This window comes from Sprattus sprattus (genome assembly GCF_963457725.1).
Source record: "Sprattus sprattus genome assembly, chromosome: 3".
In the NCBI taxonomy this organism is placed as follows: Eukaryota; Metazoa; Chordata; class Actinopteri; order Clupeiformes; family Clupeidae; genus Sprattus; species Sprattus sprattus.
This window is the reverse complement of record NC_137922.1, coordinates 26,738,942-26,753,140: the sequence shown is the minus strand read 5'-3', so window position 1 is coordinate 26,753,140 and position 14,199 is coordinate 26,738,942. Positions and strand designations below refer to the sequence as shown.

The window sequence follows — 14,199 nt, the reverse complement described above, 5'->3', positions numbered from 1 at the left end:
TGTGAGGCTAGGTCTGAAGATCATCTCTGGTGATCTTTAAGAAGATTTGCCAAAAATTGTAGGAGGAGTAGGCTTTCAAAGGTTTTTGATAAAACCGGAAATAGCGGAAAATCTATATAACCGGAAATTGACGCCATATGGTGTGTTTAATTCGTCTTGATCCAGGGAATCCAATGGTACCTCATTTTTGAAAATCGGTCATACGGTTCAAAAGTTGTGTGTGTGACAAAAGTCCAACTTTGCCCTGTTGGTGGCGCTAGAGTGGTTTAATGAGAGCCATGAAACTTGGTGTGAATGAAGAAGGGATTGTCCTTAATGAGTGTGCCAAATTTCACAAAAATTTACCGTATGGTTCTAGGGGCTGCCATTGACTCCCATTGCAGCAACATAATAATAAGAAAGCCTACAATAACAATAGGTTATCTCCTACCGGAGGAAACCTAAAAAACACCACTCCGCGAAACCGTGACAGGAATCTAAAACCTTACCCTCTCCTGTAAAGAGTTCAGAGCTGTTTCGGGGGTTGTGCGTTCAGACACGGGTCTCCACTGCAGTGTGTGGCAGGTGGGCAGACATCACAGCCCAGAGTTATGTAACAGCGCCCTCTATTGGTGGTATTTGAGACTGCGGGTTAAGAGCTAACGCTAGTAGAGCTGCCTGACACAGATCTCACAGGAGACCGGAGCCTGAGCTAACGCACTGTGGAGGGACTCATCCGCCGTAATCCACTTTCTTAACGGACAGACCCCTGGAACAGTCACGCTTCTTTGAGTTCCTAGAAAAGCGCTACATAAATTGAAACTATTATTGTGATTATGATTATGATTAAAATCCCAGAAATATTCATTTCAGTGGGCCTCAAATATAAAATAGGGAGGTGTGCAAGAACCAAAATAAAAATCTATTGTTTAACCGTCACAGTTTTTTAACAATTCTAAGATCTAATTATAACATTATTCAGAGTATTTGTTATCAGTTTTATACATTGTATGGATAGCAGGCTACTGTTGTTTTTGTACTGTTGCTTAGCAACATGTGGCAGTTTCGAGAAATGGAGTGGAGGCAAGCTTCATTATTTTTTCATTTAATGCTACAATACTACATGCTACTACATACTACATGCTATATCCTCAAGAACATTATAAGACAACAGCACAACTGTTTCAAAAAACAAATGCTAAAAGAACTGTATTTATATAGCACATACAGATGAATGCCTCATACATCTACCTATTTACACAAAAAGATATTCACAAACATAAAAGTGCAATCAATAGTACAATGTTGTACACTATGTCACTAAATTTCAGACAGTATGCTGATATCCAACTTCACGCTTCTGAAGTCTCTGGAGCAGAGCATAGACTAGCTCACCCACAAACTCTCATCAAAAATAAAGACATCAGGAGTGGTGGGGGGTTGAATGGTCTGCTCAAGGGCACTTCAACACTTGTAAAGGAGGCATCAGAAATCAAACTACCAACCTTCTGATTGCTGAAGGACACCTCCTGCCCCTCCTGCTCCTCCTGCACCCCGCGCTCATTTGGACTTTCACTACATGGGCAGTCTCTCTGTCCATTAGGTTTTTACCCCATTCATCTCAACAATGTAAGAAATCATTTATTTTGCAGCTAATACAGTTTCTATGGTTATGCTGGGAGTAGGGGCTTGTCTAGGGACATAAGTCTGAGCCCTATCGCGTGGCCGTGTACACATCTACAAAGGGTATCTGTTAAGGAAAACCTTCTATTTTAAGTACAGAAGTACAGAATAAATATGAATATATATGAATATAAATTGATTGTAATAATTAATAATGTGGGTGTATGGACAACTTATACAGAACAATGCAAGAAAATATTTTGGAAGGCAAGTCACTGTCATCTTTGTATTGGAATAACCTGACCCTTCTGCCTTTAGTAGGCCTTTATGGAGATGTGAGAGAGTGTGTGTGTGTGTGTGTGTGTGTGTGTTTGTGTGTGTGTGTGTGTGTGTGTGTGTGTGTGTGTGTGTGTGTGTGTGTGTGTGTGTGTGTGTGTGTGTGTGTGTGTGTGTGTCTTTAGTGGGCCTCTGTGGAGATATGAGAGAGTGTGTGTGTGTGTGTGTCTCTTTAGTGGGCCTCTGTGGAGAAATGAGAGAGTGTGTGTGTGTGTGTGTGTCTCTTTAGTGGGCCTCTGTGGAGAAATGTTGATCTACTTATTGGGATGCATTAAGACACTAAAGCAAATCTCCTTCAGGGAAAAGAGCATAGTTGTATTTGGTCTGCTAGCTTTCATTTTATTTATATTGGTTTTGAGATAGATAGAAACATAGATAGATAGCTAGATAGATACTTTATTAATCCCGATGGAAATGTAGGTCATCCAGTAGCTTATACACTTATGCACTTGTCCAACTCACAGACATACATAAATCAATCACATACACATAGGGAGAACATGTTCACAAGGAGTGGGCGTGTTTACAGATACAGTGTGCATTGGTTGTGACAGTGTTGATGTCCACGAGGAAAGTGTTCTTGTGCTGCAAGTGTGGATAGTGCAAAGAGATAGTGTTCATGTGCTTGTGAATAGTGCAAAGATAGAGTTCTTGTGCTTGTTGTGTGGATAATGCAAAGAGATAGTAAAGTCTGTGGAAGGGGCTAGTATAGGCAGTAAAGGGATGCACAATGGGATGGAATATAATGAGATGAAAAGAGAAGCAATGTCTGCACAGTTCACACTCACCAATAGACATCTTTCTAAAATTCTTAACACATCCTCCATCCTTGTACACTTTCAAAACTGAACAACCACATTACATACCATATCTGCTGTTAACACATTAAAGCAGGTTATTAAAAAAAGATGACTGTAGGAAATCACTGTAGCCGCCCGAATGAGAATGCAAACTCCTTACAAAACACCTAGCAGGTTACATAGCGTCCACTCATTATTATAAAGTTACTGGCTAGCTAGATGTTGCTAGAATTGACAACCCATTAATCTGCAGGGACAAATGATGGTATTGCCATACCTCCTGTTACCCGGCTTGTGCGCCGCAACATACATTGGAGACAGACCACAGAGTGTGCTTAAATAGGGGTTTATTTCTATAACACCAAAAACGGGATAAAATAGTAGGTGCCAAGCACCAAAACCCATAGTGTGCACACCAGCCTCAAGAGCATGGTAAGAATGCAAGGCCCTCTGATGGCGAACAGCATGGCTTTTATCCACACCTCCCCAGGTGGACAATCAAGCTGATTATGCCCATTTACCACCCAAAGGCTGTTGCACTGCCACAGTAAAGCCAGTAGGGGTGCAGAGGTGCTTTACACCTCCTTACATCACCGTAACAGATTCTCACTAACAACAGCTTTGTTTTTCTTCCTCCCCTCCTATCGCCTGCGGTTTATTTAGAATGATATGACAGGTGGTTGCACTTCCTGGTGTTGCCTGATTAGGAAGCTCACAGCGAGCGGATGGTATGGGGAACCCATAGGGGGTTTCTGGACATGGAGTTGTAGTCTCCTGCACAAGATCATAGATTTCAAGGGGGGGGGGGGGGGGGGGGTTATAAGGAATTGTCGTTGCTGTGGACTGACGTTATCAGCTATCCTCGGGGGGCCCTTCATTCAACTGGGGCCTGCTGGGGCAGCTTTAGGCTCAGTGGCACAGACACGACAATTCCTTATAATGTGGTATTATATGGTTCTGGTTCTGGTCAAACATGGTCACTCCTTTGGTTCTGGTCCAAACTGACCGGCCTGAAATAACAGTTAATAATTTTTGTGATTTTTGTGAACATTTTATTTTGATCATTTTTATTTAAACCTTTTTATAAAACGAACGTAATTGTCAGGGAAATTTACAGAAACATACAAATCAAAATTTCATGGCTAAACACACATTTAAAATAAACATATAATAATAACATCTATATTCAAACTAGAATGCGTTTCGTGAACGAACTGCGAGAGTGTGCTTGCTCTGTTGCGGCCATGACCGAGAGAACAAGTGCCTTGGAATTGGGGCAGGTGTCAGCTCTCCAGCTCTCCCTGCTGGATGAGCATGCACAAATGAGTATGCACAAATGAGTATGCATGAGTGAGTATGCATGAGTGAGTAAACATGAGTGAGTATGCACGAGTGAGTAAACATGAGTGAGTATGCATGAGTGAGTATGCATGAGTGAGTAAACATGAGTGAGTACGCATGAGTGAGTACGCATGAGTGAGTACGCATGAGTGAGTAAACATGAGTGAGTAAACATGAGTGAGTATGCATGAGTAAGTATGCATGAGTGAGTATGCACGAGTGAGTATGCATGAGTGAGTATGCACGAGTGAGTAAACATGAGTGAGTATGCATGAGTGAGTAGAGCCCTGGTATGGAAGGTGTCTCTTAATATTCCTAGTTATACAGTTGAATGGAGAGGGACAGAGAGAGAAGAGGAACCGTGCGCAGGTGTCAGTGAGAGTTGTCAGTGAATCACAGGTGCAAGCCAGTTTAATGAGCCTATTATGATGTCATAATGCCTCAAAGTTCTGCCATGCAAGTCTATGGAGAAAAAAGGTGATGGAAAAAGAGGAATAAAAAAGGAGTGGCAAGGAGTACCGCCACGAAAAGTCATAGCAGCTTGCACCGGATCGGGCCGGACGTTTTGGTGTTTGAACGGCGTCTCTATCTCAATCGGGCGAGGAGTAGTTAGCTGCAAGAAAAACTACTAGAATAAAAAAAATAGTAAAAAACGAAGCACACTAATAAACTTGAAATATACATATAATAATAACATCTGTCATTTTCAGTCCGCCCTGCATGCTGACTGGCGCCCCTGGTGGCAATCGGGTATAGTGTATAACCGTTATAGCGATGCCCTCGGAACTCCAGGAGATGTCGCTGTCTGACCACGAGTCGTCACTTCTCTGTCCTCCTGCTGCCTTCATTGGTTTGGGTAATAAAGCGCTTGGTGCTTGTATGCTTGATGAGTGGGAGATAAATAGCATTATTATCATTACCTCTGTCGGTAGGGGAGTCATAATTAAATCAGGTGAGTGTGCGCCGAGCTGCGAGTCTTGATGCTGTTTGCTGTATTTCTAAGATGCCTGCGCCGTCAATATTATATGGACATTTTTGTGGTTGCTAGGTTTATTTTTAAGATTCACTTACGACGATAGACTGCAGACACAGAACATGTTTTTACTTGTGTATCCTCAACAACGAGGGTCGCCCCACACCACACACACAAAATGGGGAATAAATAAATTCCCTAAATTCTTTCCATGTTTTCTTCCCTGCTCCACTGTGAAACTCCATCATAGCTCCAATGACTATGGCTGTTTTACCCCGGGGCTGTGCGCCAGGCCGTTGGTTGTTCTTTTAGTTGTTTTGTTTTTTTCTGACTGTGGCGATGGAAAGAACAGACGTGACAGCGCGCGCGGTGAAAGACGCGCGGAGGAGCGGAGAAGGAAGTGACAGGGAACCGGGGAGGGGAAATGAGCTCGTGGTGTGTTGACTGAAATGGATTCTTTGAATAAATAACGAACAGCAGAGGCTAGTTAAACTCTGAGCGAAAAAAAGGTCACCCACGTTTGCACATTATTCCAGACTAAATCCTATGACACCTTCTGTAAGATTCTAACATTTTCTTACATCAGTCCAACTATTCTTACATCGTTCCACATTTGAATTCAGCTATCCATACAAAACAATAAGGTGTACATTCAAATCAGGATGTCATGGTTCAAGCAGACAGATTACAGAATAGAAACGAGAACTTCTCTTTATGTGAACTAAAAAAAACACGTAGGCTTATTTGTTGGTGTTGGCAGTGAATTGTACAGTCTAAGTTAACATAACCACGCTATTATGAAAGTAAATCTTCTCATCTTCATACTTCATAGTTTTGACACACGTAGTTATTGGAGGCAAAGCGTTAACAGCTCGTCCATCTTGGCAGTATGCTTCCGCCCACACAACACACACGCGCACACACTGACACACACACACACACACACACACACGCTCAACCCACTTGGGTAGACCTTTAAAACTGTGTCCTTCCCTCCAGAGCCACGACTTCAGACGGAGAGTTTCGCGAACTCACAGCAGCCATGGCGCAGGCTGACAAGACGAGCGAAGGAGACCGTGGCGTCGCATCCCCCTTCCCCGAGATCGTCGAGCTGAACGTCGGCGGCCAGGTGTATGTGACGCGGCACGCTACTCTGCTGGCGGTACCGAACTCCCTCCTCTGGACCATGTTCGGTCAGCGGAGCCCAGCGGAGCTCAGCAGAGACAGCAAAGGACGCTTCTTCCTGGACCGCGACGGGGTTCTTTTCAGATATATTTTGGATTACTTGCGAAACTTGACGATTGTGTTGCCAGATTATTTTAGGGAGAAGGCAAGTCTCCAAAAAGAGGCAGACTTCTTCCAGCTACACGATTTGTCCAAACGTCTCCGTCTATCTACGATGAGCAAAGACGACTCCCTGACCGAGGAGGTGTGTCGTGGTGGCGATCCCGAGGAGGCGGCTGCGCTGGGAACTGCTCTGGCGAGCACGAGCATGGCCGTGTCTCCCGGTAGCACACCGAACCCCCGCTCTCCATCCCTCGACCCGCGGAAGGCTGGCTTCATCACCATCGGATACCGCGGCTCTTACACCATCGGCAGAGACATCCAAACGGATCACAAGTTCAGGCGGGTGGCGCGTATCACCGTCTGTGGCAAGACGAGCATCGCCAAAGAAGTTTTTGGAGAGAACCTGAACGAGAGCAGGGACCCCGACAGACCACCGGAGAGGTACACGTCCCGGTACTACCTCAAATACAACTTCCTGGAGCAAGCCTTCGACCAGCTCTCCGAGGCGGGCTTTCACATGGTCGCGTGCAGCTCCACGGGAACGTGCGCCTACACCAGTAACGACCCGAACGAAGACAAGGTGTGGAGCAGCTACACCGAATACGTCTTCTGCAGAGACTGAACGGTTCATGTCACACACACACACACACACACACACACACACACACACACACACACACACACACACACACACACACACACACACACACTAACACCGTCTTCTGCAGAGACTGAACGGTCCTCCTCAGACGCCGGCATCTCGACCGGATGCGTTCAGCTATCAAGAAATACCTATCAATCTACCAAATGTAAACGTCTGTAGAAAACAGTGGACCTTTTTTGCACTTAGTGTATTTATGATAACGCCTCTTTTCTATCCTGACATTGATTTTTAATGTCTAGTTCTGTAAACCTGTCCATTGTTCATAAACTACTTTAGATTGTGTTTATTACAAGTTAAGTCTGAATCTTTAATGCTTTACTTTAAGCTACATGGGTTTCCCCTGCAGTCAAAAAGACTATATGCATTTTATGCCAAGAAAAAATGAGTTAGAGTGAGTGAATCTGGCATCAGTTACTCTGCGCTCTCCAGAGCTGAACCCACTAAATTAGTTCCAGTGGATCTCTTATTGCATTTTGCCCTGGTTATGCCGTGCAGAACACACACACACACACACACACACACACACACACACACACACACACACACACACACACACACACACACACACACAGCTTGCCCTGGTTATGCCGTGCAGAATTTAATATGGGAGCAGCTCCACTGCCCAGCCACACGGAGACTCTGAACTGTTAATAGAAACACATCCAGTAGCGATACCACACACACACACACACACACACACACACACACACACACACACACACACACACACACACAGAAAACACATACAGCTGACCCCAGAGCAGGTTCTCACTGGATCAGGGACATATCTCAGAAAGAGTCAGAGGCTATCTGCAGACTTGCAGAGTCTGTTTGTGTGTGTGTGTGTGAAGCGTTGATATTGTATGGAAAGTGTTTATACTAGAATCTTCTGTGGTTGAAAGCCCATTCTGACGTGTGTCCTGTAGACGGCCGCCTGTAGACTGGTGTGGGTGTGTACATGTTGCCGCCTGTAGACTGGTGTGTGTGTGTAGTTGCAGTGGGTCTCTCTCTATTGAGCTAAATGCTTTGACCCCCCCACCCCCCCGTGGCTGAACACTGTCATCAGTAAAACGCCCCTATCTGTCACCTAGACTCCCCCCCCACACACACACTCACACACACACATACCCCTCTGGGGTTGAGTCACTGTCATCTGTAAAACATCTGAAACGTGGTTGAGAACTGTATTCTGCAAAATGGCCCCATCTATAACTGCCCTCCCCCCGTGGTTGAGAACTGTCTTCTGTTAAATGCCCCTATCCGTAACTGCCCCTCCCTCTCTGTGGATGAGCAGTGTCTTCTGTAAACCTGCCCCCCATCTGTAACTGCCTCTACACGACCCCAGAAGACGGATCTGCCCCATTCCAACCCTAACCCTTACATGCCCTCAGAAGTCGAATTTGCCCCCAGTCTGGCCCGGACCCCTCCACTCAGTGGGTTGTGTCACAGCGCAGCCCCTCCCCTATGTCTGGCGCTAATGTCCGCTCGCTGCCACACCATAACCCAGGGGGGGTTTAGTGAACCAGAACCAGGGTAGGGGATGCGGAGCAGATCAGGGTGTATTTTCAGCATCTGTTTTTGACACATTGTGGAGTCTGAAAATATCTCACCCACAGTGAACTGCCCTCTGGCAGGAAGCTGCGTGTTGGGCAAATCTTGTTTGTTCAACTCATGATGTGACTCCCTCCTTCCCATCACACACACACACACACACACACACACACGCACACATATGATGTCCTCTATGTAAATAAACTCATTTGCATTGGTCCAGTGGCACGGCTCTTCTGTGTGCAGAGAATGAAATAGCAGCATTCAGTGATCCACATGGAAATGTGTGTTATCTCAACTCCCCTACGCCTGCTGCTCCCGCTCTCATCTCGCTCCGTGCCGAGCTGCTGCTCGGGAGCTGGGGGAGGGGAGTGTGTGTGTGTGTGTGTGTGTTCTGCTCCCAGCCACAGGCCTCACGAGAGCAGAGGCTCAGAGCAGGCTTCTGGAGCTAGAAAACCGCAGCACAGTCTTCAGAAAGACACAACACAGTCTTAAGGAACTATATACACACAGCACAGGCTTCAGGAACTAGAGAAGCATAGCACAGTCTTCAGAAAGACACAACACAGTCTTAGGGAACTATATACACACAGCACAGGCTTCAGGAACTAGAGAAGCATAGCACAGTCTTAAGGAACTATATACACACAGCACAGGCTTCAGGAACTAGAGAAACATAGCACAGTCTTAAGGAACTATAAAGACACAACACAGGCCTAAGGAACTATAAAGACACAACACAGGCTTAAGGAACTATAAAGACACAACACAGGCTTAAGGAACTATATAAGCACAGCACAGTCTTCATGAACTTTACAACCACAACAGCTTTTGGGAACTAGAGAACCAATACAATCTTCAGGAACTGTAAAGACACAACACACTCTTCATGAGCTACAGTATAGAACCACAACACACTCTTCAGGAACTCTAGAACCACAACACACTCTTCAGGAACTGTAGAACCACAACACACTCTTCAGGAGCTACAGTATATAACCACAACACACTCTTCATGAGCTATAGAACCACAACACACTCTTCATGAGCTAGATAACCACAACACACTCTTCAGGAACTGTAGAACCACAACACACTCTTCAGGAACTGTAGAACCACAACATAATTACTAGAGAGAGAGCTCCTATCCACAGTGCACACACATACACACACTTACGTTTATATAAGATACAAACATTCATATGAGCACACATTCATACACATATGCTCAGAAATACAAATGCAAAAATGCAGACACACACACACACATACACACACGCAGACACAGATGCAAGCAGACAGACATGCACACTAGGAAACAGATGGTTGTCTGTGACAGAGGGAACAGGAAGTCAGTCTGTCACTGCCTGAAGTCCTGTGATCATCCTTTCCCTTTACACACACACACACACACACACACACACACACACACACTGTGAGACAGATACTGGCCATGTTTCTCATCGTATACATACTAAATGCCAGCCTATTTATTTTAATAGAAACAAATGCCATAATGAATTATTTTGCATATCATTCTAATATTAACCTTATGTGCAGAGGTAGACAGCAAAGTGTATGTTTACTCTGTTACATGTACTTTAGGATTTCTTTAATTTGACCTATAGGTGTAGTTTTAATGTAGACTACTGTGGGGCGAAGCAATGCTGTGTGTTTGTGTAAACAATTGCTACTCTATATCGATATTTTCTTTATTCCACCAGTTTTTAATCATAAAGCTGTGTGCAGTGAAGCTGTGTGTGTTGTGAGAAAGCTGTGTGTAGTGTCGCTGATGTGCTTGATTATCTGTTGTTAGCTGGGCAATGGTAAGCAATACTCTGCTGCTATTGAGCGTTTATGCATCTCTAGTCTTTAATCATCTTCTTCTCTTTTTCTTCTTCTTCTTCTTCTTCTTCTTCTTCTTCTTCTGTTTTTTGGCGCCGCTTCTGCTCTAAGAGCTTTTGAGATATTGACTCGTTGGGTCTGACCCAGTGTAGACCTACAACTCTGACTCGTCTGTTCTGATCCAGTGTAGACCTCCAACTCTGACTTGTCTGTTCTGTTCTGACCCAGTGTAGACCTCCAACTCTGACTTGTCTGTTCTGTTCTGACCCAGTGTAGAGCTCCAACTCTGACTCGTCTGTTCTGACCCAGTGTAGTGCTCCAACTCTGACTCGTCTGTTCTGACCCAGTGTAGTGCTCCAACTCTGACTTGTCTGTTCTGTTCTGACCCAGTGTAGACCTCCAACTCTGACTTGTCTGTTCTGTTCTGACCCAGTGTAGAGCTCCAACTCTGACTCGTCTGTTCTGACCCAGTGTAGTGCTCCAACTCTGACTCGTCTGTTCTGTTCTGATCCAGTGTAGTGCTCCAACTCTGACTCGTCTGTTCTGACCCAGTGTAGTGCTCCAACTCTGACTTGTCTGTTCTGTTCTGACCCAGTGTAGACCTCCAACTCTGACTTGTCTGTTCTGTTCTGACCCAGTGTAGAGCTCCAACTCTGACTCGTCTGTTCTGACCCAGTGTAGTGCTCCAACTCTGACTCGTCTGTTCTGTTCTGATCCAGTGTAGAGCTCCAACTCTGACTCGTCTGTTCTGTTCTGACCCAGTGTAGTGCTCCAACTCTGACTCGTCTGTTCTGATCCAGTGTAGAGCTCCAACTCTGACTCGTCTGTTCTGATCCAGTGTAGAGCTCCAACTCTGACTCGTCTGTTCTGACCCAGTGTAGTGCTCCAACTCTGACTCGTCTGTTCTGTTCTGATCCAGTGTAGTGCTCCAACTCTGACTCGTCTGTTCTGTTCTGATCCAGTGTAGTGCTCCAACTCTGACTCGTCTGTTCTGATCCAGTGTAGTGCTCCAACTCTGACTCGTCTGTTCTGTTCTGACCCAGTGTAGTGCTCCAACTCTGACTCGTCTGTTCTGTTCTGATCCAGTGTAGTGCTCCAACTCTGACTCGTCTGTTCTGACCCAGTGTAGAGCTCCAACTCTGACTTGTCTGTTCTGATCCAGTGTAGTGCTCCAACTCTGACTCGTCTGTTCTGTTCTGACCCAGTGTAGACCTCCAACTCTGACTCGTTCTGACTCAGTGTATTGCGTGTGTAAATGGTCGCTCTGCCCCGTCATTCTTTTGTTCTTGTCTTTTTTCATCCCCCTTTTTCCCACTGAAATTAATGATTGAATATTGGCCTACTCTTACTTGCTCTGCAAGCTGTACAATGAGTACACTGATAGTAGTGCTTCGTGCTCCGTCATCTTTCATTTCAACCACAACGCTATGTTTGCATATCTCGATGGTTTTCAACCACAACATTAAGTTTGCATATCTCACTGGTTATCAAAACAATGACTGAACTATCAGTAGGACTGGGTTAGCAGTGCAGGCTTCCAGGAAGTTGACCAGGGTTGGATTCCTGGCCAAAGAAAGTGCTTTTGTAAGTCTCCATTACGTTTTTGCTCAATGGTCTCTTTTGAGTCCAGCACCATGCGGGTGACTAGTGGACTACAGGCACTGAAAGATACAAGCTACATCACACCGGAAGAAGAGACAGGCAACACAGAGACTGTACAAACAGTCATTTTCTACCGTTATTGAGGTAAACAGACACAGGTCTATCTCTTTGGGGATCAGTTATTGTGGTTAACACACACAGGTGTATCTCTTTAGGGATCCTTTCCATGTTGTCAGTCTTCGGACCCAAAAAGATCTAAAAATAGGGCCCAGGTTGAAAAATCCTGAACTTCCCCTTTAAGAAAGCGAAGGCCTTTGTTATGTGTGTTAGCTCACTATAAACCCTGTGTAACTGTTGCAGTTTCCAAGTAGCCTAATGATACTGCAGTCTATTTATCGTCAAACCACACTTGTGCACACACATACTTTGTTTAACAAAATATTCCAGAACGCACAGACAGGTTGTTCTCACACCTACAGTCCATAAAATGTGTTGAACCAAAAGCAGCTGTATTTTGGAGACACAGACATGTTCTTGCATCATGGGATGTTTGTGTGTACCTGTGTGTGTGTGTGTGTGTGTGTGTGTGTGTGTGTGTGTGTGTGTGTGTGTGTGTGTGTGTGTGTGTGTGTGTGTGTGTGTGTGTGTGTTGCACCTCTGTCCCTGCAAAAGACTTGCTGACAGATGTTGAGTTACTATGGCAATGTAATGATGACAGATGTTGAGTTACTATGGCAATGTATGAAAGTTCCTGTGCACATGTTTGATTCTCATAAATATATAACATATATAATATTGGTTTGACTTTGATATAAGTATCTGTAACTTTAGATAATGTGATGTTATTGTAGTGAAAGTGTTTGATCATTCGTTGTTTGTGTCGTTTGTGTTTTGGAGAAGATCAAGCTCTTAGATTATACTGTATAAGGAGGAGAAGCTATACATGATGATACAGGCCTACAAGGATTAGATTATATAAGGAGAGGCTCTATATGATGATAGGCCTACAGGATTAGATTATATAAGGAGAGTCTATACATGATGATATAGGCCTACAAGGATTAGATTATATAAGGAGAGGCTCTAGTCTACATGATGATAGGCCTACAGGATTAGATTATATAGGGAGAGGCTACACATGAATCTGAACCCACAGGATTTAATTGAATTGAACTGAAAGTGAAATGTTACATTTCATCACTCATTCATATTTTATAGAGAACTATACTGTAAATAGAAGTATACAGTGGATAGAAGTATACAGTGAATACAACTATACAGTGAATACAACTATACAGTGAATAGAATTGACAAAGAATGGAAATCCATCCTTTACTGGACACTTGTAGCCCAGGGTTAGATTAACAAAGGACACTTGTAGTGTCTGTGTGTGTGTGTGTGTGTGTGTGTGTGTGTGTGTGTGTGTGTGTGTGTGTGTGTGTGTGTGTGTGTGTGTGTGTGTGTGTGTGTGTGGGTGTGTGTGTGTAGCCTAGGGTTAGATCAACAAAGGACACTTGTTACTCAGGGTTAGATCAATAAAGGCTTTTGGCGGGATTGCCGCCATTTTTAGTCTTTTTACTGACGTGATCAGAGGCCCAAGCTGATGAGTGTGTGTGTGTGTTTGAGTGTGTGTGTTCGAGTGTGTGTGTGTGTGTGTGTGTGTGTGTGTGTGTGTGTGTGTGTGTGTGTGTGTGTGTGTGTGTGTGTGTGTGTGTGTGTGTGTGTATGAAGTGGTCAGAGGCCCAAGCTGATGAGCTCCCTGGATTCTTCTAAAAATGGGCGGATTCTTCTGAGCCCTTTCTCTTGTGTTCTGTGTTTCCCCTCCGATGAGGAAGTGAGTCTTTGCGTGTGTTTGTGTGTGTGTGTGTGTGTGTGTGTGTGTGAGTCTTTGAGTCATTTTGTACATTTCTTAGTATTCACCGGCTGAAAATTCACATTTCTGTTTCCTCTCCTTGCACACTCTGAATACAGGAAGTCCCATCTGCGTGGGAGTCTATGTGTGAATGTGGGTGTGTGTGTGTGTGTGTGTGTGTGTGTGTGTGTGTGTGTGTGTGTGTGAGAGTCGGTATGTGAGTGTGTGTGTGTGTGTGTGTGTGTGTGAGTCGGTATGTGTGTGTGTGTGGGCTTTAGAGCTGTGTGGGCGGTGGGTTGAGTGACACTGCATTTTCTAACCTCTTTAGGCAAGTTTGTTTATATAG

The 14,199-nt window shown here is 44.7% G+C and overlaps 1 protein-coding gene across 1 annotated transcript; it reads left to right on the top strand.

The window, feature by feature from the left end:
- The first annotated feature begins 6,082 nt into the window (after positions 1–6,082).
- kctd12.2 (potassium channel tetramerisation domain containing 12.2) lies at positions 6,083–7,159 on the top strand. The gene has a single exon (XM_080834984.1). It carries the CDS (start codon positions 6,095–6,097, stop codon positions 6,959–6,961), a length of 867 nt encoding a protein of 288 aa, XP_080691110.1. The 5' UTR covers positions 6,083–6,094; the 3' UTR covers positions 6,962–7,159.
- Positions 7,160–14,199: the final 7,040 nt, after the last annotated feature.